This window comes from Nicotiana attenuata, unplaced genomic scaffold (assembly GCF_001879085.1).
Source record: "Nicotiana attenuata strain UT unplaced genomic scaffold, NIATTr2, whole genome shotgun sequence".
Taxonomy (NCBI): Eukaryota; Viridiplantae; Streptophyta; class Magnoliopsida; order Solanales; family Solanaceae; genus Nicotiana; species Nicotiana attenuata.
In genome coordinates, this window is record NW_017671168.1 from 18,187 (window position 1) to 43,642 (window position 25,456).

Genomic DNA, 25,456 nt, shown 5'->3' on the forward strand with positions numbered 1-25,456 from the left:
TCTTTACCTTCCTAACTTTACTTTCCTTACCTACGTCACTTATTTTTACGTCTTCCGTACCCCCCACCCCCCCCCCCCCCCCCCCTAAACCCCAAATTGAGAAGATTAGTGTCTCCTTTGCATTTTTATTTTTTCTTATTGCTTTCAGTTGGGATTGGGGAGATTGCCAATATTTATTTTGAAGTCCCTTTTTTCATCCTCCTATCATATACAACTCTTTCACTGTCTGTAGAAATTGTGAATGACTTCCCACTTTTATCTTTCTTTATAGGTTATCCAGAATTTTTCAGTTAAATAGAAAATCTTGTAGCGAAGTGTGTAGCATGATTGAATAATAATATGTAATATTGAATATTGACTCGCATTGAACGTATCTGGGTAACTATTTCCTATTATCCTATGGTTCAATTATAATAGGTCTATAGCATCATAAATATTCATATTTTTTTGTTCGTCTTCTATGTAAACTGTTGCAATTCTTAATGTTCTACCCTAACTATAGCTATAAGTAATTTTTGTTAAGGAGTTATAACTTATAATTATTGCAGTTTCTAAAATAGAATATATATGTATTCATAAGGTGAGAAATTTTTAATGTCTGTATGCATATATAGACCTTTTTTTGAAAAAGCATGGATTTAAAATTGATAAAGCACCAAGAAGGTGCATGAATGCACGCATACAAACTGGCCATAAAAACCAAGTCTATCCTTAACACAAATAGCTAACAAAATCTATCAACTGATATATGCTAGTATAGAACTCTTGTTGTAGCATTATGTCCTTCATGGTGGAAGTGATATAATATATATCTAACATAGATAATTCTTTTTTTACTTATCAGGAATAAATAAATAGGTGACATGAATATAGGTTGACCTATGACATATTGAAAAGCATTGTAAAAATAAAAGATTAGCTTTATCTGATGAAAGTTTTACTAAGCATTTGTGCTTCAGATTTTCAATATATATGCTTATAAAAAGATATTATTTATATTTTAGCCAATGCGATTTTGAACGATGATTTCAGATTCCCTCTTAAAGTGTTGGTAACGAAAGGACGATTTGAAAAATTTATATTCTTGAATACACTTTGTGAGTTCTAGTCACTAGAATTCTTTAATATATTCTGGTATTTTTTTGTTTATTTGATGGAATTTTTCGATTATTGATATTCAACAATAACACAAATAAGACTGGATGGATTTCTCTATCTTTAATTTTGGAAATCTTCTGGCATTGTTGGACTATTTGGTAGAAGTAAGTTATTGCTCGCGTCCTTTATTAGATATTCATTGCATCTTTTGTATGATTGCGCACTAAATATATTGCGGTCTCCTCTTTCTTCTTTAATGATTTTTTCTTTGTTGCTATACTAACAGAAACTTGTTCTTTAATCAGATCAAGGATTTGAAAGTTTGGAGATCCTATCCTTGAAGAAAGTACCAAGCAGTTTGAAGAACAAGAAGTTTTTGTTTTGCTAGGGGTGATTTAAACACAATAGTTTATGTACATATTCTACATTCTGTTCTCTTTTTAGGAGTTGATAAAAATGATGCCAAGCAATGTGAATAGGTATATTTTCTGGTAGTGTGATGCTTTAGTTCATTGTATTAACAATGAAGTTTTCATGAATATTGATTATTTGATTTACTTTCGAATGTGTCTATGATTGTAAAATCATATGAAATAATTAAGTATTGCTATTTGGTAATATATTAATTTTTTGTAATTATATATTCCACATTAGCGAAGAAAAATTTGGCCCTTTAAAAGTATTTTTGTTGAAAGTGGCACACAATTAGCGAAGGGAGTTTTGGTCGTCAAAGGCACTTGCATTGGCAGAATTACTTGTTCGGCATTAACACTTCTAATGACGGGATGATTAAGCAGCGACAGGAAAATCCTGTCGCTATAAAGCACGTATAACGACCGGAATTTATGTCGTCGTTAAAGAATCTTCAACGACCGGATCTCAATCCGGTCGTTAACTTTTAACGTCAAGGCTTTTAATGACCGGTGACGACCGAATTTTTTCCGGTCGTTTTTAACTTTGAACGACCGAATTTCCCTTCGCTAAAAGCCAAATTTCTTGTAGTGAGAGGAAGAAAGAACGATTACTTACATGTTAAGTAGGGTAGCAGCATCCCAAAGTTGAAAAATAGAGGAAAATTAGAGGAGGTAAAACCTGCCTGAAGAGTGAAGACAATGTACCAATAGGCGGCGATTTTTAGCTCATAGGAATATGGTGAAATCACATCTCAATATATATATATATATATATATATAACCCCTTTTGGGAGGCATTGGGCGCGAGTAGGTTGGGCTATTTGAGGCATTGACTCGGCCCACATGTAACTACAATTTACCTAATTATCATTCGTAGTTATTGTTCGATTATTATCAGCTTGTATCATTTATATCCATTCGCTCTAAATTGTTGTATCAACTCATATACTGCACTAAAATATGCAGTTACTCTATCACACTGTATGTGACTCCATACACTGTATACGCTGGATTTACCATTGAGATTTTGCTATAAAATACAAAGAGTAGCTACGACTTGTAATAATTTCAATGTGTATTTATGTCTAGTTGATACAGTGTATAAGTTAGTTATACCATGTAATTTTTCCTTTCTTTAACCATTATGGTAATAATTATGGGTGTACATAGGTCGGGTTGGTTCGGATTTTTCAATTATCAAACCAAACCAATGGTGTCGGGTTTGTAAATTTATAAACTAAACCAAACCAACAAAGTCGGGTTTTTCAATCTCGATTTTTCTCGGGTTTTTCGGGTTTTTTTCAGGTAAAGTCTTCATAGCATAAAATATGTAACTTGTGCTCCAAATATCTCTTAAGTCCTAGTAAAATACAACTATATAATGTATTTTCCAAGAAACTAACACAATAATATGAGATAAGTCATAGCATTATACTAAAATATTCAATAACAAAGATAAAATAATAAAATTACATAAAATAAATATTGCTAATTAATAAGCCACAATGAAAATTAATATAATCTAAAAACACTATCTTTATAGGTCATGCTAAAATAAGAATAGCTAATAAGTACTAATATTAATTACATAACTAAGCACTACAGAAAAAGATAAACTAAGTTATGCATTTTCATTATAAACCAATGTGAAACTAAAATAATTATCCAATACTATCGTCATTCCTAGTATTGAATTGAATTTCTTTTATTAGCATTAGTATTGATTTAAACTTTGTTTGAGTTACTACATTTATGGGCTTTAAAATTTATTTACCATTCAAGAATGTTAAGTCTAAACTTGAAATAATACATTGAAAGATAAAACTGTGAAAAAGTTTAAGAAATATTTATAAATTACATTACAATAAATATTTATATGTAAAAAATATTTTTAAAAATTATATAAATGTACTATCGGGTTGGTTTGGTTTCGGTTTGATTTTTTTTAGTTAAAACCAAACCAAACCAATTATGGCCAGGTTTTATTTTTCAATACCAAACCAAACCACATCGGATTTTTTTTTTCCGGTTTGACTCGGATTATCAGTTTGGTGCGGTTTATCGGTTTTCTTTTTACATCCCTAGTAATAATACCTTTGCAAATTTTATTAAGGAATCTTTACAAAAATAGCCGGTTAGATTTATTGTTTATTTTGCCTAGCCAATATACATAGATCAGATACTGATTATACACAGTTATTCACATATTATGCATAAGCTATATATATATGTCATATATCCGCCAGATATTTTTAGTTTCACTTGGATGGGCGGCTTCTCTTATCTATTATGTAGTTGTCTTTTGGACTCCAAATTTTTGCAGACTTGTTGCTGATATGTTAAAGAATTTCTGGTTGATTTTGCTAGTTTTCTGAGTTAGTTGATAAATTCATTTTTTGCCTAGGGCCAATGGTACGATTTCGAAGGCAAAAACAATGCACACTCTATGTTCACATTAAATTATAAGTATAGTTTATTATGATTAAGTCATTAAACTGACGTGAGAATGTGTAATTATATAAATGCAAAAACACATGTCATGTATTTATGGATTTGATAGGGTATAGATAAGTAGTTTTCATGGTTGGAATTTCGCTTATAAATTGTCGGTATAGACGTTTTTCTTTCATTAATGCTGAGTATTCATCTCTTCGTTTGGAGTCTTCCATTAACGCATCATGATTTGATAGCTTAAATAAGAATCATATTACAAATGCTGTAAAGATCATTTCTCTCTCCATTTCACCACTTAGCTAAACATAGTAAGGATCTTTTTAAGAAGATAAAGCAATTCATTATATACCTACATGATAAAGTAGAAAGATGCTCCTTTGACTCTTCTCAAGAAAGGGGAAAATGTTTTATCCATACACAATACATGATCTAAGTTTGTGTATTTAAGGTCATGGTCATGGACCATGGCGGATTCAGAATTTAAATATTGTGAATTCTGAAATGCATATCTAACTCTACCTTTATCTGTTTTTTGCAAATATATATAAGGTTCGACCTCGAAACACTGGATTCTGCCGACTACAAAACCTGTGGTTGAGTCCGCAATTGATCGATCAAACACATTGGGCTTCTAGGAAGGCATTGAAATCTTCCCTCGCCTTGTGAAGGCGTGGAGTTACGCAGGATTTGGGCGAGTCAGAGTCAGGGGACGATGTAGAAAACCGAACATGGCGTCTTGACTCATCGGATTTTCTATCAGTTGTTTTTGCTGTGGTGTTTTTGAGGACCCCTTTTGTCTCCTTGTCAAAAACAAATGCTGTAGTCACTGAGGAGTGAGTGTCACTCACACTGCACCTGACTAATTCCATTGGTAGATCAAAGAAGAGATTGGATTCACTTTCTTCATCTTCACTTGAGTTGATTATAGCTGATGATGTCCATGATCCACATTCAAATTTCTCCAATGACACTTTTCTTGAAACATTTTCTCCCATATTCTCACATATACCAGTTACTTCCCTTCTGGCTTTTACTTGTTTTGCTTTTCCTATACCAGGAATAAACAAACACATAGCTCCACATTTAAACTTCTCCTCACAAGACTCCATTTTATCTTCACCACCACCACCACTAGACTTATGAACTCTGCTAACTTTGCTTTCCTCAACATGTTTAACACTATTGACTTTTGTCAACCCAAAAGCATGTTTTTCCGGTGGCGCGCTTGATCTTGATCTTTCTACACCCAATGACATGCTCCTGCGCAAGTGGTTTTCTTTGAGCCGTTCGAGATTTGCTAGTGCCACAGAATGCTGCCTAGCCAAAGGGGTGTTAGAGAGAGGAGAAGGTTGGTTTTTCCCCTTCTTCTTGGATAAATTTGATGCAAATCTTGGTGATGAGATTGCTGAAGTTGGAACACTGTTGCTTAAGAACTTCTTTGAGGGTGGAAAAGGGATAGGAATTGTTATGGGATCAAAAGATTTGGGTTTGTCATTTGTGTGAAGTGAGATGGGGAAATCATATTCATTTGCTACTTGAATATCCATAAATGAAGGCATATCTGAATTCTGAATCTGTCTGAATTCTGAAGCTGAAAGTGAGTGAGGTTGGTATCAAGTATAGAGTGAGGTATTTAAGGAAGAACCAAAGCATAGCTAAACCAAGAATGTGGAAGCCATGTCTTTGTATTTCTTAGTTATGATTCTCACGTCTTCCTGTCCCAATGTGTGAAAACACAATATCATTAATCTATTATATGATACTTTGACTTAATGAACTAAGTGGACAACAACTTGTACTAAGCAATCCTCTTCCAATGTGTGAAGACACTATTTCATTAAATTTATTATGTGGTACTTTGACTTACCATGAACTAAGTAGACAACAAGTTCTACTATGAAATTCAGATCCCTCTACTCTTATCCAGAGGTTTTTTTCGAGTCACGGGAGTAAAAGGGATGCTTTACTCAGGTCTACCCGGCAGGACTCCGAATGAATCAGACCAATGAATTTTCGATACCGGATGCCTAAGCAAAATAAAAAATAAAAAATAAAAAAAATCTACTAAGCAGTTTTTCAAACATAGTAATCCACCACCATGAAAGGTTCAATGTAACCCTCCAACAGCTCAAACAAACAAAATATCAAAATATTCTTTAAGAATGTCTTCATATTCGGTTTTGGTAATTTCAACTAGTATTAAAAACCCCACCAACTGCATGACTTGCTTCTATTTTAATCAACTTAACTCCGACTTTTGAACTGAAATTTAATAAAATGAACGTGCAATCACACGGTTGAATACAATTATACAACTAACTAAAATATTTAGAGTGGTCAAATGTAACCATTCCAAACACTAGAAGAGACGAGAAGAGATACAGTTGCATATGAAAGATTATAATCTAACTGATTCACTTACATAGCTAAATACAGATACACTAAGAAAAAGCAGAATAAATTGGAGTCTGGAGAGTGGAAAATTTACTCAATCAATTAGCTCTATAAAAACAGACATACGTATCTATTTTCCGTGGCAATATACATGTTCCACTATTGTAGGACGAATCGTGTACATTGACACAACTTACTGACCCTGCAAAAATGCCAAAAGCTATATCACTGTAGAGAATTATAGAAGAGAATCAACACAACAGAGATGCCAATGATGATTGGAAATGCAGAGACCAAGTATAACGCTCCATATCCCTGCATGAAATTGTCCCTCGTCAGAACCAGCTCCAAAAGAAGCGGTAATGAGAGCAACATATCTGGCAATGTTTCACAATTACAAGTGCATAATCTTATTCAGTGCTACTTAATAAGCACCTGATATCACTTCATTAAGCACATTTTCCACTAAACTGATAGTCGAGAAAATCTTCAAGAAATTGGTATATAGATGGAGCTACATTATAAGGCATATGAAAAGATTTGAGGCATGAAGCCAAAAAATTTCTCATCTACCAGCTTAACTTGAATTTAGTCTAAGTAGCGGACTCTTCATTTGTGGCGCCTCACCTATGTCGACACGATACCGGCACTAGTATGGGTGTGAGATACATATCAGATCTGGTCAATCAACGTTAGGTGCTTTGACTACAAACTACAAAGATATTAGAGATAAGATTTTGCATTTTGATTTCTCAAGTCAAAAGTGACTGCAGATTTCAAGATGGCTGCCTACAACTTGAGAATAAAAGATTGAGTTACTGCATTCTACAACCTACATGTAAGTTTTCCACATAGTGTCTCTTAATTTTGGCATAGTTTTATAGCTCTATTTTTAGATATAGCCAAATCCAACCACTCGTATCTGTACCTAGATCCGTACTCCAAATCTTAAAATTTAGATATGAAGGATCCGACCTCTAGATCTGCACCCCTATGGATAACCGCACCCGAGTCCGAGCAACTTAGGATTTAGCCATGACTTCAAAACTCGTTAAAAGAAGTGGACATATTAGTTTTGACATGTTCCAACAATAACATGTCAGATTGGTCCATTTAACATATTCCACATATTGTAAGCTAATTACCGGAAACAGTAATGAACAATCATAACAAAAGGGATAACCAGAGAAAATGTCTAAGAATTATTTCGTCAACTAACCAAAGCTGGAGGAACATCCGGCTCATCACTCTCAGCTGACTCGTCAATCTCAGCTGCTGAATCCCAGTCAATCTTGAGCCGCTTAGCAGCCTCTTTTGGATCGATACCAGTGTCTGTGGCTTTTGCATACAGGGATCTGCCAGGCTTATTTTGCTTTGTAGCTTCAACCTAAATCCAACAAGAATAGAATAAAACTACTAATTGGCTAAATGATGAAATTGGTGACACTACAAAGACATCGCTTTTCCAGAGGATGTAAATCAAGGAGTCTCATCCGATTTCAAGAAATGAAAAAGAAATCAATATTACCTGCAAATGGAATTCTCCAGATAAAGTAAAAGCTTAATACATGAAAAAAAATAGTACTGGTGTCTGAAATTTCTAAAAGAAAGAAAAAAACAAAGAAAATGTATTCCACTACTTTTTAGAAAAGTTGCAGCAAATGGTTTGAGAAAGATATAAAACTATCCTGAAATCTAAAGTTGAGGAGAAACTATTCAACCAATACATCATTGTTACAAAAATTCAAATGCAATTAAATTTTTCCTTTGATATAACCGACTTTGGGCGTGAAATGTTAAATTCAACACTATGGACTAGATGGCTTAGAATTTGTCTTTAATAGGGATAAAGTATCACTAACAAACCTACATTGCCTGTTAGGATAACTTTAATTAGGAAAAAACTTGACTATCGGGTCAAATTTATCAAGAATTTGAGATTTCTCTCCCCAAGAAGTTGACATCCCTCTTAAGAGGAAAAAAAACATTAAACTTCTTATCAGATGTAATCTCATTTACCTTTAGCTAACTCTAATAAAAAAGAGTCTAGATATAAGAAAAGGAGTAACTTTTTGATATTCTATGAATTTAAAATGCTAAGCAAGAACATATTTTATCCATGGTCTGGATTGGATACTTCTCAATCTTTGACAGTCTTGAGTTACACTATTGCTATCCCTCACCACCTTTCACCCACAATATTAAGTAAGTCTATCTGATTCTGGCGTCGTGAACCAACATACTATATTAGAATGATCTATACCTTGCATGTATGTGCTTCATGAAGTAGATATTGTGATTGTCAACCTATTATTTAATGCAGTTGAATAAAATAAAGTTAAAATACCAAAACATTTACTGATGAATTTGAGTCATAATAAACCCTAGTCATGCATTTGTTGGTCCAATCAAGCTATGGGATAACACAATCGAGTAACCTTATTAGAGCAATTAGTTTCTCCCTCACCGGCCTTCCCCACCCCCTCCCCAATAAAAAAAAGAGTTTTCTGCCCCCCTATGCAGAAACGCTAGCCCTATCACAAAATCGGAACTGGATTATGAGCATTTATCATCATGTTTAATTGTAAAATTATGCCAAGAAGAATGTTTGAAGTCACAGTAGTACCTCCAAATTAGGCCATGAATTCATCTCTTCTGCCAGCATCTGCAGAGCAGCAAAATCTTTTGGTACTTTTCCTTCATTAATCTGAAACCAAAAAAAAAAATAAAAAAATAAAGAATTTAGCAAGGCCTTGGGATATATATACTTAGAATCATAGACTGCAACGTTAATAAGCACTCTAAAGACAACCAAAGCCTTTATCCATCAACTGGTTGCTGATCAAGGAACTTTAGAAATTCAATAGATAGTAGTTTGGTCCAAAAAAAGATTCTTCTTTTGCATTCAAATAGAAACAGCCTGATCTATAGCTATACATATAAAACTCATTGAGAATCTATTAAGGTGGACAAAGCAAGAAAAAAAGAGCTTCTAAATTTTTTGCTATTCCACTGTCTCATTTTATGGCACATTTCCTTTTCAAGAGGTCATGAAATCTTCGACACAGTTCTGCAAATAACATGTTTGAAATACAATTCACACATTTCAAAATTCACACTCAGATGATGATGTGAGATTTTCCATACTGAAAAAACTTGATACACATTTCAATGAGAAGTTAAGTGCTTTCTTTTAGTAATAAAATATTTAAGTCACATTAACTCATTCACTCTCGAGAGCTAGTCAAATTGTACCACATAAAATGGGGTGGAAGGCATAGTTAATATAATAGTTATCTTCCTTGTGAACATCGATAAATTTTCTGATAACTTATATTTATGACTCACTGCCTATTTTAGGTTCATTTATTCTCCAAACTGCTAGTTTAAATCCACTATCACATTGTTACAAAGATCCACTTGCTTACAACAAAAAGTTCCGTTCAATCAGCTTTTTTTGGATATAGTAAGATAAAATTAATATTAATAAAGTACCAAGAGGTTAGTATGGTACACAAATACAAATTTTTTAAAAAGGGAAAGCTTAGCATGGATTTCCATACAACTTCAGTTTAGTGCTTAAATTATAAAAGAAATTTCATGGAAGTAAATTATGTAACACAACAGTGTCAGTTGAGTTATAAGTAAAAGAATGTTCTCTATACATATGGATGTTGTAGAGTAATACCAAAAGTAAAAAGAATGTTCTCCTACACTTCAAACATTATTCTGAGAGTTATCACAATCGATGCTACAGATTTTAGGACAAATTGTTTCTAGAGATATATGAACGATCAATCTTTTCCTAAAGCTTAGATACATTTAGGAGTAGGAAATTGTGTTATAGACATATAGCAGTTATCCCTACCAAGCACATAGAGAGAGAGACATTTTCTTGTAATATATCAGAAAAAATCCAAAGGGAGTATAGACCTATAGACCATCAAGTAAACATAATGTAATGTGAGTGCAAGACCAATAACAGATGTCGAAATATAAATTTTCCAAATAGTATAAAATGAAGCCCTTCATAATTCAAAGCAACCCCTTGACAACTAACGCTTTTCCCTGCTATAATTTATTCCAATCTCCTTTCGCATCATTGTTAATGCCACATACATGTGTAGTTCACTTTATTGTCACTGGGGTTTACATAGAAATCCACATACATTCTACAAGAATATTCCTCTCGTACTATGATGTAGTTGTGAATTTGATCAACTACTCCAATAATATCAGTAGAATTTTGCGGAATTAGTTGCTCTGACTACAACTTCTATGCTTCATGAAACTTTAATCTGAATGACATTGTGGTAACTCCCAAAGATCTTGCATATAATTTCCTAGGAAGAGTGTGAGTTTCCTTTTAAGTTGGCCTGTCTAAACTTGCTCATGTTGCCGATCCCAAACTAAACTAGTGGAAAGTAGTGGTAAGTTGATACCCAGTGTAAAGCTAGTCAATTTATGATGACTCTTAAACAACATTAGGTACTTCTGGGACCGCTATAAATAGTGAAGATTCATATAGCTGGCCCCAACTAACTTGGGCTTGATGCATTGGTTGTTGTAGTGTTAGTTTCATTCGTCTTCATCATGGTTTGGCAGATACTAAAGGGTTGGTTGCATAGTTGGTTTGAAGGATCTTATAAAGAATAGAATTAAGTTTAGAGTTAACATCACAAAAGTTTATTATATTTCAAGTAATGCAGAATCTTCCCTAGCTACTCTTTTTCCTAACTTTTACCATATAGTATGACACTTCCATTTCTGATATAGTAGCACTAATCTCAAACCACACCGCAGGGACCAACAGTGGAAATTTTCCACTCTTTTTCCCCTTGTGACTCGAATCTCCAAAATCGTGGTTAGAAGTGGAGGACCCCTTCCTCTTACTCTTGTCTCCCATATAGCATGATACTTAAGGAGTGGTATGATCTTACATCTTATCTTTTCCTTTTCCTAACTATGTTCCCCCTTTCGAAGTATTCCTTTCCTTTCTGCTGTATTATTCCTCAAAAGTTACCTCTGAGAGGCTTGTGGATTTCCCACATCACAAGAACTAATAACATGATTGACATGCATTCTGACAGAGATTGCTTAGATATGTTATAAGATGTTATTGAATTTGAAAGAAATATGAGAATCTAACCCAAAACCTGAGGGGTAGAGTTACTTGATACCTTTATTGGAAAACACTTACAAAGGAAATATTTCCACTTGCTCTGCAACACTTGATGAAAAGATGTTGAGATTCTTTTTGCTTACAAAACCTATTGATTATACAAGGTCCTTAATGCAGAAAGGACGGTTTCAGCAGTTCATAATGAACTGTTCTCCATATAACTTGTCTTTTGGTGGAAAACATTCTTAGTCAAACTGGAAAAACACAAAAAGGGAAGTGGAAAGAAGGGGGGAAATGCTGTTGAAGGAAGAAAAAAGATGAAGGAAAGAATGAGAAAATGAAGGGAGTAATACGAAGCAGTGACAGAAGAAGGAGAAATTGTGGTATTGCTTCTTCAGTGAGAACCTCTCGTTCAGTTGAGCAATTTCTGTAATCAACGTGATTCAAATATCCACCTATTTCAGTGCACAATTGAAGCTTGTAAAATAATATTTCCTATAACAAGTGTTAACATCAGTTTTCGTTCTTTTAATATCAAGTCCTGCTTTGAAAGTGCTTCCTGAAAACTTAAAATTTTGAAAACAAAACGAAAGAACAACTGTATTCTTTTTCTTACCAAGCAGCTCTTAGTTGGCAAGAGAAAAACTACAAAAACATCTCTAGAACTCTTATACGTTTAATATCCTACTGCACGTATCAGAGGGTCGAAAAACTCTTCTCCATCAACTCCAATATATTACACTGTAAATCCTTCTAAAACATTATGTTGCACTATTACCTAGCTGACTTCTATCTTGTGATCTACTTTATTAGATTCCTCCATTAAAAGGTCCGGAACTTTTTCATTTGCTTAGAACTTCCCTTTGCAACTGCATCAGATTAAACACTTCACATTCAAAATGTTCTACTCTTGTTATTTATCAATTTATCAGTTATGCCTCAATCTCAACCAAATGATCTATACTTATTAGATGTCCTATATTTCTCTTTTTAAGAGATAACCATATTGTAGCAACAAATATGCTGTCATAATTCCAGGTCACACTTTCAGGACCAGATCACAACTTTTTAAGCAGCAACCAGAAATATAGTTCAGGAGCAGAAATACAGTCATGGTTCCAAAAGGCCATATAATTTGGTCAGCATTAATCTGAGGCATTTGTAGAGCAGACTTACTTCTTCTAAAGCAGCAGCTAAGTCATCCCTTGTTGGAGCATTTTCATCGTCAATGCCAAGCAGCCGCCTCCTCTCAACGTCCCTGGGGTCTTCAATCATTATAGTCAACTTAACCTGTAATAAACCCAAGAGAATAGGTCAATCGAGACACAATTGACATTTGAATTACCCGTAGAGCTAGCTATGCAGATCCGTTTCATTTCAATACTAAATTATTTATCTTTAAGGGCAAGTTAAGATTCCTCAAAACTACAGTTCCCTAAATCTCACACTTACTCCTGCGTGGACGCCCGGACCTAATGTAACTAAGCTTCAATCCAAGCTAAGTCAATTGATGTGGTACTAAAAAAAGGAGATCAACATCTTTCATATACCATTAACTAAAGAGACAATTCAATGTGCAAAAGGCATTCCAAACTTAGTACATGTGGTGAGTTTAAGAAAATAAGTGATCTTTCAAAATAAACTGAGAGCTTAAACAAGTCGAAAATTCAAAGGGCATGTATGGAGGTCAACGAAAAATGTTCACCATGAACAATATAAAATCATTCTTTCAAGGAAAATATTTTTCATTAATGGGAAAAATGACTTTCTTCACTTATGGGCTGAAGTCTCGGGCAGCGTGAGGAATGTTCCAGAATAAGCGCAATCTGAGATGGAATTCCATTCTAACTGAGGGCTTGCTTCTATTAGATGTGGAGTTGGTCAAGGGACAGTTGTTGGTGAAGTAGTAGAGGTTATCGGCCATAACCCGGTTACTGGTACAAGTAACATAAAGAAATGTAGTCATTCTCCTTTTATACATAATATATCATCCGTAAATTCATATAACTTTCTTCAATCAATACTTTGGCATTATTGCTACCTTTTAAAACACAAAAATCTATTGCCCAAAACGTTATCCTCAAACCTTATCCCACATTTTGCACAAACCTTTCTACCAAACCAAACATTCAAAAATGATGCAAAAAATTGTTATTTGCAAAAAAACATTACAATACATACCAAATGCACCAAAATTAAAAGAAAAAATCATAAGCGGTTAAGGAAAATAAAGCCACACCTCACCGAAGAGCATATCCCGATTCCTCTTGAGAAGCTCCAAAACCTACAAAAGATACAATTTTGAACAAACAAACCACATGTATAACAAGAGAATTGGGTAAATTAAGCAAAAAAGTTTATACTCTTTTAATTTGAGAAACGTATTCAAGGGATTGAGGATCTGGGTCAGCATCATCATCATCATCATCATCTTCTTCTTCTGTGACAGTATAAGTTGCACTGTCTTCTTCTTTATTCACAAAAAGAGGTCCCAAAGAAGTGCTTCTGCTTAACCGAAACCGAAATTTTTGAACATTAAAGAGAGAAAAATGGCGGCGTTGATGAGTGAAGGGTGAGACATAAATGGAGGAGGGTAACAATGGTAGTGATGATGAAGAGGAACCACCTTGTGGGAGTGACAGTTGAAGCATGTTTGAGGCCATTGTAATGGCCACTGAATATTTTACTTGGGATAAAGCATTACTTGCTGTTAAAGAGTTAACCGAAACGATAATAGGACCCAAAAAAAAATGTGTGACGGTTTTTTTCTTTTTTCCTGCAATTATTTTATTTTTAACCTTCTTTTGTATTCAAAATACATAAACTTCCTAACAACTAACATTAGTGTGAGATTATAAAGTTGATAAGTCTCTTCTACCGCTTTCAAACTTTAAACATAAAATATCTACCTAGTTAATAAAGATGGATTCAGTTGACCAAAATTAAGAGAGAATGCGTGACATGTGATGACCCAAAAGGTCATTCACTTGCTTTTAAATTGAATTCTGTATTCCGAGGTCTTAAAATCCTCTTTTATCTTCACCTCGATTTGCGTGCGCAGTCCGGGCGTGTAGCCGGAAAGCTTAAATGAGAAAATCTGTGAAAAATGATAAATTTTGACTATAAAATGAATTAATTTGACTTCGATCAACGTTTTGGGTAAACGGACCCGGACCCGTGATGTGACAGTCCCGGAGGGTCCATAGGAAAATATGGGACTTGGGCGTATGCCCGGAATCGAATTCCGAGGTCCCAAGCCCGAGAAATGAATTTTTAAAGAAAATTATTTTCTGAAATTGTTTAAGGAATTTGGAAATAAAATTTGATTAGAACATGTTGGTATCGGGCCCGTATTTTGGTTCCGGCGCCCGAAACAGGTCTTATATATGATTTAAGATAATTCTGTGAAGGCGAAATACATACGGAGACACCTAAAATTGGCACTATTTTTCATTTAGACATTTAAACTCGGGCTAATACCTATTGAACACCTAAAGTACTTTAAAAGTTTACCAATTAGACACATTTAGCTGACACATCCAAAATATGAAACGCGTGCATTTTACACGCGGCCGACCTAGCAAAACAACCAATGAGACAATGACGTGTGAATTTTTTTATTCCAAATAATAAGGAAAAGAGAAGTAGGAGGAAAGAGAATAACAAAAAGTCGTCTTCCTCGAACCCCCCCCCCCCCTCCAACCAAATCTCTTTTCTCTCTCCCGATATTTTCTTTCGATTTTCCTGTTAATTTTTCTTAAATTCCTTAAAAATCAGTTGCCTCCAGTGTTAAAATGAGATTCTTGAACAGAAATATAGAAAAGATTTTGTACAATCACATATGACCCAGAAGGAAACTCCATTAATGGAGAAAAATAAATCCGGTGAAGCTTCGCCATTAATAGAGAAAAACAAATCTGGTAAGGCCCTTCGATTGCACCCACTAGCGATGCTTGCCAACTTAGTTGTCCTGACTTTCCACTAAGTTTCTGCTTATTCTACTATTACATTAAAAATCTCACCCAAAATTTTCTGATTTACCGGTTTAAACAAGCATTTCTATTATCATACAACAAAAATTGCAGTTGATTTTGATGTTGTTGAAACTGGGTGGAGATTGGAGAATCCAAATGAAATTTTTCGGAAGTTAACTTCTTGGTGGTGATCTTCTGGTGGAGAAGATGTGGGCTTGCCACCGACCGTGAAAGTTTCCGGCAAGGTAGTCCTTTTCAAGGAAAACCAGAGTAAAGGGAAAAAAACAAGAGAAAGCGACAGGAAAAAAAATTAATTTTTTTTAGTAGTGGACGCGCTCAAAGAGAGTGAAAAACACACATTTTGCCATGTCAGCTAAATGTGTCTAACTGGTACGCTTTTAAAGGACTTTAGGTGTTCAATAGGTATTAACCCGAGTTTAAGTGTCTAAATGAAAAATGGTGCCAACTTTAGGTGTCTCCGTATGTATTCGGCCTTCTGTGAAGTTTGGTAAGAAACGGAATCCGTTTGACGTGATTCGAGCCTTAATTGCAAAATTTGATGTTTTAAGAAGTTTTGAAATATTTCATTGATTTTGAGGTTTAATTCGATGGTTATGATGTTATTTTGGCGATTTGATCGCACGGATAAGTTCATATGATGTTTTTGAGTTAGTACGCATGTTTGGTTTGGAGCCCCGAGGGCTCGGGTGAGTTTCGGGTAGGTTCCGGGGTGTTTAAACTTAGGAAAACACTGCTGTTGCACCAGTTCTGGTGTAACCGCACCTGCGTTCTTTGGCCGCAGATGCGGACTCGCAGGTGCGCACAGTGGATCGTAGGTGCGGTCGAGTCTCGCAGATGCGGTTCCGCAGGAGCGGGTCCCTTTCTCGCAGATGCGGCCCCAGCGGGGCCTAGTCATATTCGCAGAAGCGATCGATCATCCGCACGTGCGGTCTCGCAGGTGCGACCCATGCACCGCAGATGCGGAAGTTGGGCAGTGATTCTTTTAAAACGTAACTTCAGCAAATTTTCTTTAAAACTTTCACAAAAAATAGAAGAAGTAGGGCGATTTTCTCAAGAGATTTTCTTCCCAGATCACAAGTAAGTATTCATTAACTGATTTCTTTCAACTATCTAATGTTTTTCATCAACTTTTATCAATAATCCTAGGGTTTTAATGGTAGAAAATTGGGGAATTTGGCAAAGTTAGGGCTTTTTGATTATTTGGTAATTTGACCTCGTTTTGGGGTCGGATTTCAAAATAAATTATATATTCGGGCCCGTGGGTGAATGGGTGATCGGGTTTTGGTCCAAACCTCGTGTTTTGACCAAGCGGGCCCGGGGTCAATTTTTGGATTTTTGGAAAGAATGATTGGAAAGTTATAATTGAGCATTGGAATTGGATTGTTGGGCGTTTATTGATGTTATTAAGTCGATTATGTATAGATACAATTGTTTTGGAGCCGAATTCGAAAGGAAAGGCGGTGTTTGAGGATTGAGTTGGCCGTGGAAGTTCGAGGTAAGTGTTCGGTCTAACCTTAGCTTGAGGATTAGGAGTTGAGTCCTATTTGCTAATTGCTTCTTGTTGAGTATGACGTATAGGCATGGTGACGGGTATCTATACGTTGATGTCGAGCATGAACGTGAGTCTTAAATTGATATTGTTGTGTTCTTATATGATACTACGGATGCTTTAATTGATGATTCTCGATATTGAGCAAGGATTAAATTTGTTCTCGTGGGAATTACTTATGATTTGAATATTGATGTTAGCTGAGATGAATAGAGGTTGAGTTAAGATTGGTTATAGCTGATTCTCCCTTGCCGGGACGTATTTACTTTTATTGTTGATCCCTTGCCGGGATAGGGTAGTTTATTGTTGATCCCTTGCCGGGATAGTGTAGTTTATTGTTGATCCCTTGTCGGGACTCTTGGTATGGTTGTTGCTAAAGGTATATGAAAATATGGATCGGGTTGCACGCCGCAACAATACTATATATGGATCGGGTTGCACGCCGCAACAATACTATATATGGATTGGGTTGCACGCCGCAACAATATTAAATATGGATCAGGTTGCACGCCGCAACAATACTAAATATCGATCGGTCGCATGCCGCAACAATGTTATATTGGATCGGGTTGCGTGCCGCAACAGTATTATTATTGTTTTGTTGTAGATTCTGAGTTGTTCTCTCATCTCTCTTTTATTTCATGCTAGATTTGACATTTTTCCTCGTAGCATGTACCCCCTCCCATTTAAACTGTTTATTCCTGCTATTTTCGTTGTATATTATACAACTGCACAGGTTTATCTGGAGTCCGGTCCTAGTCTCGTCACTACCTTGCCGGGGTTAGGCCAGACACTTACCAGCACATGGGGTCGGTTGTGCTGATACTACACTCTGCGCTATGTGCAGATACCGGATCAGCATTTGGGCAGTAGCACTCGGGGAGCCAGCCTTCAGTCCAGTCAGAGAGCCCGAGGTAGTCCTGCAGGCGTCCGCAGGCCCGGCGCTCTCTTCTATGTATGATTATGTTCTATTTCACTTGTTTCCGAGACAGACTGTATTTCCTTTTTCAGACATTTAATGTAGCACTCATAGACAGTTCGTGTTTATTGTGCCACCGGTTTCTGGGTAGAGGCATATATTAGCAGTTCTGTACTGATTTTAGTATTTAATTTGACTAGGTCTTCCGCTTGATTGCATCTTCCGCAATTATTTTAATGTTGATCACCTGTATATTTTAAGTTGTTAAAGAGGATTAAAATGAATGAATTAAGATTTCTACATTTTGTGACTAGCCTAGCTTCTACGAGTAGGCGCTATCATGACCCCCGAGGGTGGGAAATCCGGGTCGTGACATGACCTCTCACTGAAACAACAATCAGGAAACCAAAATTCAATTCCTCCCAAACCCCCTGATATAATCAACGTACAAACCCCTAAATACACTATCTTACAAAGATAAACTGCTTCAAGATGAATTCTTCATTAACACCACACAAATAGTGGAAGGGATCTCAACAATTTCAATGGACATTCAATCATCAGAATCGGAAGCCATTAATCCAAAGGAGTTGTCCCACAACATGAAACAAATAATCCTATCTGATGACGAAAGGAAATGTATGTACAACCCTTGAAAATATTCCGTCATTATAAAACTCATGGTAAGCGCCTAATGCATCACTATCTGAAAAAGAAAATACAGGACATATGGAAGATAATTGAAAACTTTTCACTAATTGATCTCGGAGAAGATTACTATACGGTTAAGTAGGCTAAGGAGGAAATCATGACAAAGATACTACAAAATGGACCTTGGTTTATCAATGGTTTTTTCCTTTCAGTACAAAAATGGGTGCCCAATTTTGTAGCTAAAGAAGCACATCAAAGCTACACAGCAGTATGGGTACGATTGTCACAACTTCTCACGGAATTTTGCGATGAAATTATTCTAACAAAAATTGGGAATTGCATTGGCAAATTACTTAAAGTGGATGCATGCACATCAGCCACACTAAGAGGAAGATATGCAAGGCTTTGTGTGGAATCACCATTGGAGCAACCACTGCAAAATTTCATAATGATTGGCCACAATAAGCAACCTATCCTATATGAAGGAGATGATATCCTATCCAAAGCCTGCGGAAGGTTGGGACACACATGCCAGAGCTGCTCCTACTCCCTTCAACCAATCAAGCAAAAGGGATATCAACCAACATTGGAGACACCACAACCCAGGAATGACACTGCCCATGAGTGGCTGACGGCCTCTTTTCCTAAAAAAGGCAAATCTAAAGCAGCCAACCAGTTCAAAAATAAGGCTAGCCCATCCATAGTCCTAGGTATTAATGTCCACATGTATGACGCTTCGTTTGGTAAGTATCTTGACACGCAGCATTTAAATTATGTCAACAACCCTAATGCAGTAGTAAATCAATTTTTAGTCGACAACAGTGATGCCCAAACAAAAGTTGTAAAAAATCTAAATGCAAAACCATCCGCTGGAGGTGAAAGCAATTTTGCTAATCCACTAGGGGAGCACGAGGTTTTGGAAAATAATCAAACAAAAATTAATCAAAACTCCAAAAATTTGCATGACAAAATGACAATACACATTACAAGTGTCCAAAACCTGGCACAATCTACTAGCAGTGATAATTGCCAAAATACCTTGCTTAATGAAATTGATTTGGAAGAAAATCACACACAAACCAATCGGGCATGCCAAGAGAATATCAAATATCCTATTAACAATAATTACCCTACTAATAAAGACTCTCATACAAATAAACAACATGCAAAATTCACCCCTCTCACCCAATCTTCAATTCCACACATGGAAGATGAAAGGAGTGGCGGAGGCCATATCCATGCAAGATTTGGATAAAACCCTCACGCAACCTCCCTCAAATCCAACGCAAATAGATACAATCATTACAAACCTTCCCAATCCCTTAGACGACATCCCACATATAATACAATAACATCACCAAAATGCCAAGACCTCCACTAATCGTGGGTGGAACTGGGCCTTCAAGGCCATGCAATGTCCTTGTGACGACCTGACCCGTCGTCTCATGAGTTACCGCTCCGTTTTCCCCATTTTTTGCTTCTTAATATTTCGTTATCGGTATTTGGTGTGTTAGAGTTGATTTGGATTGGTTTTGATAAGAAATGAGACACTTAGTCTCTTTAAGGAAGGCTTAAGTTGGAAAAAGTCAACCGGACGTTGACTTATGAGTTAGAGGGCTCGGAGGTAATTTCCGGTGATTCGGTTAGCTTCGGGAGGTGATTTGTGACTTATGAGTGTGATCGGAATTAATTTTGGAGGTCCGGTGTAGAATTAGGCTTGAATTGGCGAAGTTAGTATTTTGGCGAATTCCGGTTGATAGGTGAGATTTTGATCCGAGGGTCGGAATGGAATTCCGAGAGCTGCTGTAGCTTCGTTATGTCATTTTGGACTTGTCTGCAAAATTTCATGTCATTCGGACGTGGTTTGGTTGGGTTTTTGATCAAAAATGGAATTTGGAAGTTCTTGAAATTGTTAGGCTTGAATCCGATGCAAATTTGGTTTTTTAATGTTGTTTTGAGCATTCCGAAGGTTGGAACAAGTTTGAATAATGTTATGGGATATGTTGGCGTGTTTGGTTGAGGTCCCGAGGGCCTCGGGTGTGTTTCGGGGTGGTTTCGGATCATTTCGGGCTGTTTTGCAATGGCTGAAGCTGGTATCTGGTATTGTTCTCCGCGTTCGCGAGGGTCCCCTCGCGTTCGCGAAGAAGGATTTGGCTTCTGGGGTTTTGTTCTTCGCGTTCGCGAAGAGAGCCTCGCATTCGCGAAGAAGAGGCAATTCTGTTGCGCAGGTCTTACTGTGGAGGCTCGTATCTCTGAATCTACAATGAATTTGAAGATGATTCAAAAACGAAAGTTGTAGCTCTTTGAATCTAGTTTCCAAAAACATATTATAATAGTCATTTGGAGTTGTGTGTAAAAAGTTATGACCATTACACTAGAGGTTGTCCGAGCAGAGTTTGGAAAATGAATTTTTGGAACTTTGTTCTTCGCGAACGCGAGAGGAGGACCGCGAACGCGAAGAACAAATCCCTGGGCAGCAGAATAAAGTCCAAACTTCATCCCATTTGCCATTTTTGACGATTTGGAGCTCGGATAAGGCGATTTTTCGGGAGATTTTTGGAGAGAATAACGGGGTAAGTATTCTTAACTCAATTTTGGTTGTATAACTTGAATCTATCACTAGTTTTGGTGTTTAATCCGCGACTTTTGTTGGAAAGTATAGAAAACCCTCTTGGATAGAATCAGGGATTTGAGGGTCGAAATGTTATGGGAATTGGATAATTTTTGTATGGTTAGACTCGTGGCGAGATAAGGAATCCGATGATGTGAATTTTGTAATTTTTTGAGAAGTGGGCCCGGGCTCGGGTTTTGCTAGTTTCAAGATCTTTGCTATTTTTCGATTGTTTTCGATTGGGTATTGTTCCCTTAGCATATTGTGATGTATTCGCTCTGATTTTGGTTAGATTCGACGCGCGTGGAGGCCGATTTGAGGGGCAAAGGCATCGCGAGCTAGAGATTTCACCGGTTCAAGGTGAGTAATGATTGTAAATGATATCCTGAGGGTTTGAAACCCCGGATTTGCACATCATAGTGCTGTATTGAGGTGACTTGCACGCCGGATCGCGAGCGTGGGGTAGAGCACCGTTGGGGATTGTGACTTGGTCCGTCCCGATTGATGAAATTACTACGTATTTGACTGAAACTACTTGTTATCATCATAATTTGGGTTGATTGCCATGTTTGGGCTTCGTGCCAACTATGTGAATCCTTCAGGGATTGATATCACTGTTTTCGCATTACTTTGCATATTATTTGATCTCGGTCCAAGGTTTTAATACTCTTTTGCAAACTCAGCCGTTTTTCTAAGATTTGAAAACTGAAACAATATTTTTTGACGTTTTGAGCTGAGAACTACCATGTTTTATTGCAAGTGGCTTATGTGCATTTCTGGACTGAGCATGAATCGGGCTGCGCGCCGCAGCAGTGTTACATGTGCATTTCTGGACTATGGATGGCTCGGTCTGCACGCCGCAGCGGTGTTACATTGATTTTGAGGCCGAGGGCCTGGTTGATGCCACGAGATGGCTTGATATTGCGCTTGGGTTGTAGGAGCCCCTCCGGAGTCTGTACGCACCCCCAGTGAGCGTCGTCGACGTTAAATATGGATGGCTCGGGCTGCACGCCGCAGCGGTCATATGCATTGCATTGCACTCATGCATTGGTTCCTGTTTGTATTACGTGTCATGACATTCTGCACTCGCATTTCATTGGCTTCTATGCTACTTCTTGCACTGCTTACCTGATAACCTGGTGTTATTTGTTGATGGAGTGCTGTGCCCGAGAGGCTGACTTATGTGCTGACTTGCACTATCTGTTTCGCATTCATTTGCTTAACTGTTGAAAAAGACATTTTCAAAAGAGGTTTTAACTGAGCCCAGATAGATTTTCTAAAGGATTTCACGGTTTTACTGTTTTCTCAAAGGGTATCACTATTCTATATAGCATGATGGAGTGCCTTTCGTGATTTCTTGCTGCTCAGTTATTATTTACCTTTATTACTCACTGAGTTGGAGTACTCACTTTACTCCCTGCACCTCGCGTGCAGATGCAGGTATTGGTTACCCGGTAGCGGGTTTGAGCTGGTTGAGGATTTTCTATCGTAGCTGAGCAAGGTGACCGCCGGCGTTCGCGGCACCGGACTTCGTCTTTTGATTCTAAACTTTATTCTGTATATTATTGACCCTGTGGTCGTGTTCAGACTTCCTTAGATGCTCGTGACTTGTGACACCCCGGTCGGGCTGTGTTGGGTCGTATATATATCGATTGTTATTGTCATTAAGTTGTATTTATCTAATCATTTATGTTTAAAATTTTTTTGAAAGAGGCGTTGTTGTTCTGTTGGCTGGCCTTGTCTTCACGAGAGGCGCCATCACGACCGAGTTGGGAATTGGGTCGTGACAGTCCTTCAACATGGAGATCAATAGACAGTAGTCCATATTGAAAATTCAAAACACACACTATCTTGCTCAACTAATCTTGGAGGGAATGAGCCTTGCCATGAACAATTACATCAACCAAATGTGGATGAACAATATTATTCAACCACTAGCACCCTCGATGAACCAAAATCTAGTGAATACCATGCAACACATGTGGAACATTCCAAGCAACTCCAACCAACAAGTCCCATAAAATCCACCTCTAAATCTTCCTTTCTTTGCACCGGAGGATCTAATGCTACTGAATCCAATCTTCACTCAATGGAATGCACAACACATGCAAAACCAACAACAAGATCCACAACTAGATCCAATGGAAGATCTAGCTCAAGCACCAAACATGCAAAATCATGAAGGGCTCCAAGAGGAAGGAGAGGAGGAGGACAACATGCCACACTTGGGGGAACCAGCAGTCACATTTTCAAGCCTAAGCGAGGTAAAAATACTCATATTCAAGGAGATGCTAGACAAGAAGTCTATCTTCAGTTCCCCAGTGACACTTTACAAGTGTTCATTGGACATATGACCTCCACAAGATCCAACAATGGGAAAAAATATGGTGATACTAGTCCCCTCCCTCAGGAGGAATTACAACAACAACCCAATCAATAATCACTCCATGAATCAACCAAACAATTTTATAATTTGGAATGTTAGAGAAGCTAACAATGCCAACTTTAAGAGGAACTTTAGAGAGCTTATGGACACCCACAGGCCATGTTTAGTTGCTTTGTTGGAGACTAAAATGGAGAGTCATATATCTATCTTAGAATAATTTAACTTCACTGAGTTGATTGAGGTTCCTGCAATTGGGCAAGCTGGTGGTTTAGTTATCCTATGGAATCATGACATGGTGACCGTCAACAACTTCACTAGGAATGATCAGGCCATACATGCAATGATTGAGGTAAAACCCAAAAATCTCTCTTGGTTATTTAGTGCTATATATGCTAGCAATGACATAACAGTTAGACATACGTTATTGTCACGACCCCGGTTCACCCTCCGTGAACCATCGTGACGGCACCTAGTCTCTACGACTAGGTAAGCCTAACAATGCAGAATATAAACAACAATTGCAGAAGAAATAATTTAAAAACCGAAATAGTAAAAATAAAATAGTGTTTAAGATGCTGCCTGGCATATAACAGTGCAAAATCTCAACCTAACACTCCCAAAATCCGGAACCCCGTGAATCACAAGCTAAGAGATACATAAGAAGCTCTAACTCCAGAAATGTCTAACAAAAGCAAAACTACTAAAGGGCTATACTATTACAGAAAGATAGAAAGGGACTTCTCGATTTGCGGACGCGGCAGATATACCTCGAAGTCTCTACAGAAGCACCTCGCCTCAAGGATGATAAGACTGAGTGGAAGTACCTGGATCCGCACAACAAAAATGTGCAGAAGAGTAGCATGAGCACACACAGCGGTGCCCAGTAAGTATAAAGACTAACCTCGGTGGAGTAGTGACGAGGAACAGTCAAGACACCTACCGGTCCAATAAACTGTACAAATATAGGAACAACGGAACATGATGTATATATAAAGACTACACGAAATGGCTAACAATACTACAATCACAATAAGGGAAGAAAACAGCAAGTAACAGCGGAAATACCAAAATAATGACATAGAAGGGCGACCAAAAACACAAACCCAAATCCTAAATTCACACTACAGTAAAGGTAAGCAATAACTTAGGTCCTATGACAGTGTTCACATCAGGTCCTATCCAACAATTTCCACGAAGTACCGAATCTCGGACAAATTACAGCTCACGATGTCCCATGCATCTGAAATCTAACACTTGGCATCCTGTGCCCCCATCAACCTCATGGTCATGCTGACAACTCACTTGCAAACTAGAGCCACTCTCACATATATAACAAATAAACGAGGGTGTACATCTATGCTCAGCAAAATCAGGAGGACTTCACATCCAATAGGAGTGTTCAACTACGTGTATGCTTGTGCAAGTGCTTTAACATAGTTCCTACTAGCTAATAAGCGTAAGGAAAAGAACGGACAACACGTAAGATGTTTCCTCACAACTTCCATGAGATAAAGCTCGTACAGGTAAGCGTACCACAACACAATATTAAACAACAAGAATGCCCCAGGCCATCACAAATCATCACAATCAATCCCTAACATAGCCCACCTTGTCTCGCCATGTGTGCAAATAATAACATAATGAGTGCCCGCCTTGTTTCGCCACACGTGCATCATAATGTTCCCACCTTGTCTCGCCACATGCGCAACCCACATATAAGCATATATATATATATATATATATATACACTACCCTACGTTGTCACGCCGCATGTGCAATATATCAATAGTAGCAATAGCACGGCAGAACCTCGTGCAACCCACTAACAACAGCCGCACGACAGAATCCTTGTGCATCACATATC

The 25,456-nt window shown here is 37.2% G+C and overlaps 2 protein-coding genes and 1 long non-coding RNA gene across 3 annotated transcripts in view; 1 reads left to right on the forward strand and 2 right to left on the reverse strand.

Annotated features, from left to right (window-relative positions):
* Positions 1-1,655, forward strand: part of LOC109206398 — a 2,377-nt gene extending 722 nt beyond the window's left edge. The window contains exon 2 of the long non-coding RNA XR_002064855.1: positions 1,404-1,655. This is a non-coding gene — a long non-coding RNA (uncharacterized LOC109206398). The remainder of the gene's footprint in view (positions 1-1,403) is intronic.
* A 2,575-nt stretch (positions 1,656-4,230) lies between these two features.
* LOC109206399 lies at positions 4,231-5,659 on the reverse strand. Its single transcript, XM_019369224.1, has one exon. The coding sequence runs from the start codon at positions 5,522-5,524 to the stop codon at positions 4,580-4,582; it is 945 nt and encodes a 314-aa protein (XP_019224769.1). The 5' UTR covers positions 5,525-5,659; the 3' UTR covers positions 4,231-4,579.
* A 613-nt stretch (positions 5,660-6,272) lies between these two features.
* Positions 6,273-14,215, reverse strand: LOC109206403 (ycf3-interacting protein 1, chloroplastic). Its single transcript, XM_019369225.1, has 6 exons — positions 13,845-14,215; positions 13,721-13,765; positions 12,658-12,771; positions 8,986-9,066; positions 7,579-7,746; positions 6,273-6,674 (listed from the first exon to the last, which is right to left on the reverse strand). Exons 1-6 carry the CDS (start codon positions 14,142-14,144, stop codon positions 6,585-6,587), a joined length of 798 nt encoding a protein of 265 aa, XP_019224770.1. The 5' UTR covers positions 14,145-14,215; the 3' UTR covers positions 6,273-6,584.
* Positions 14,216-25,456: the final 11,241 nt, after the last annotated feature.

Bases quoted from the DNA above. Each gene is read 5' to 3' on its own strand.
- LOC109206399 (XM_019369224.1), bottom strand. From the start codon at position 5,524: ATGCCTTCATTTATGGATATTCAAGTAGCAAATGAATATGATTTCCCC.
- LOC109206403 (XM_019369225.1), bottom strand. From the start codon at position 14,144: ATGGCCTCAAACATGCTTCAACTGTCACTCCCACAAGGTGGTTCCTCT. The intron at 9,067-12,657 runs GTAAGTCTGCTC...TTTTGGTTTCAG, and splicing joins TAGCTGCTGCTTTAGAAGAA to ATTAATGAAGGAAAAGTACC. The intron at 6,675-7,578 runs GTTAGTTGACGA...AATTTCATGCAG, and splicing joins CGGATGTTCCTCCAGCTTTG to GGATATGGAGCGTTATACTT.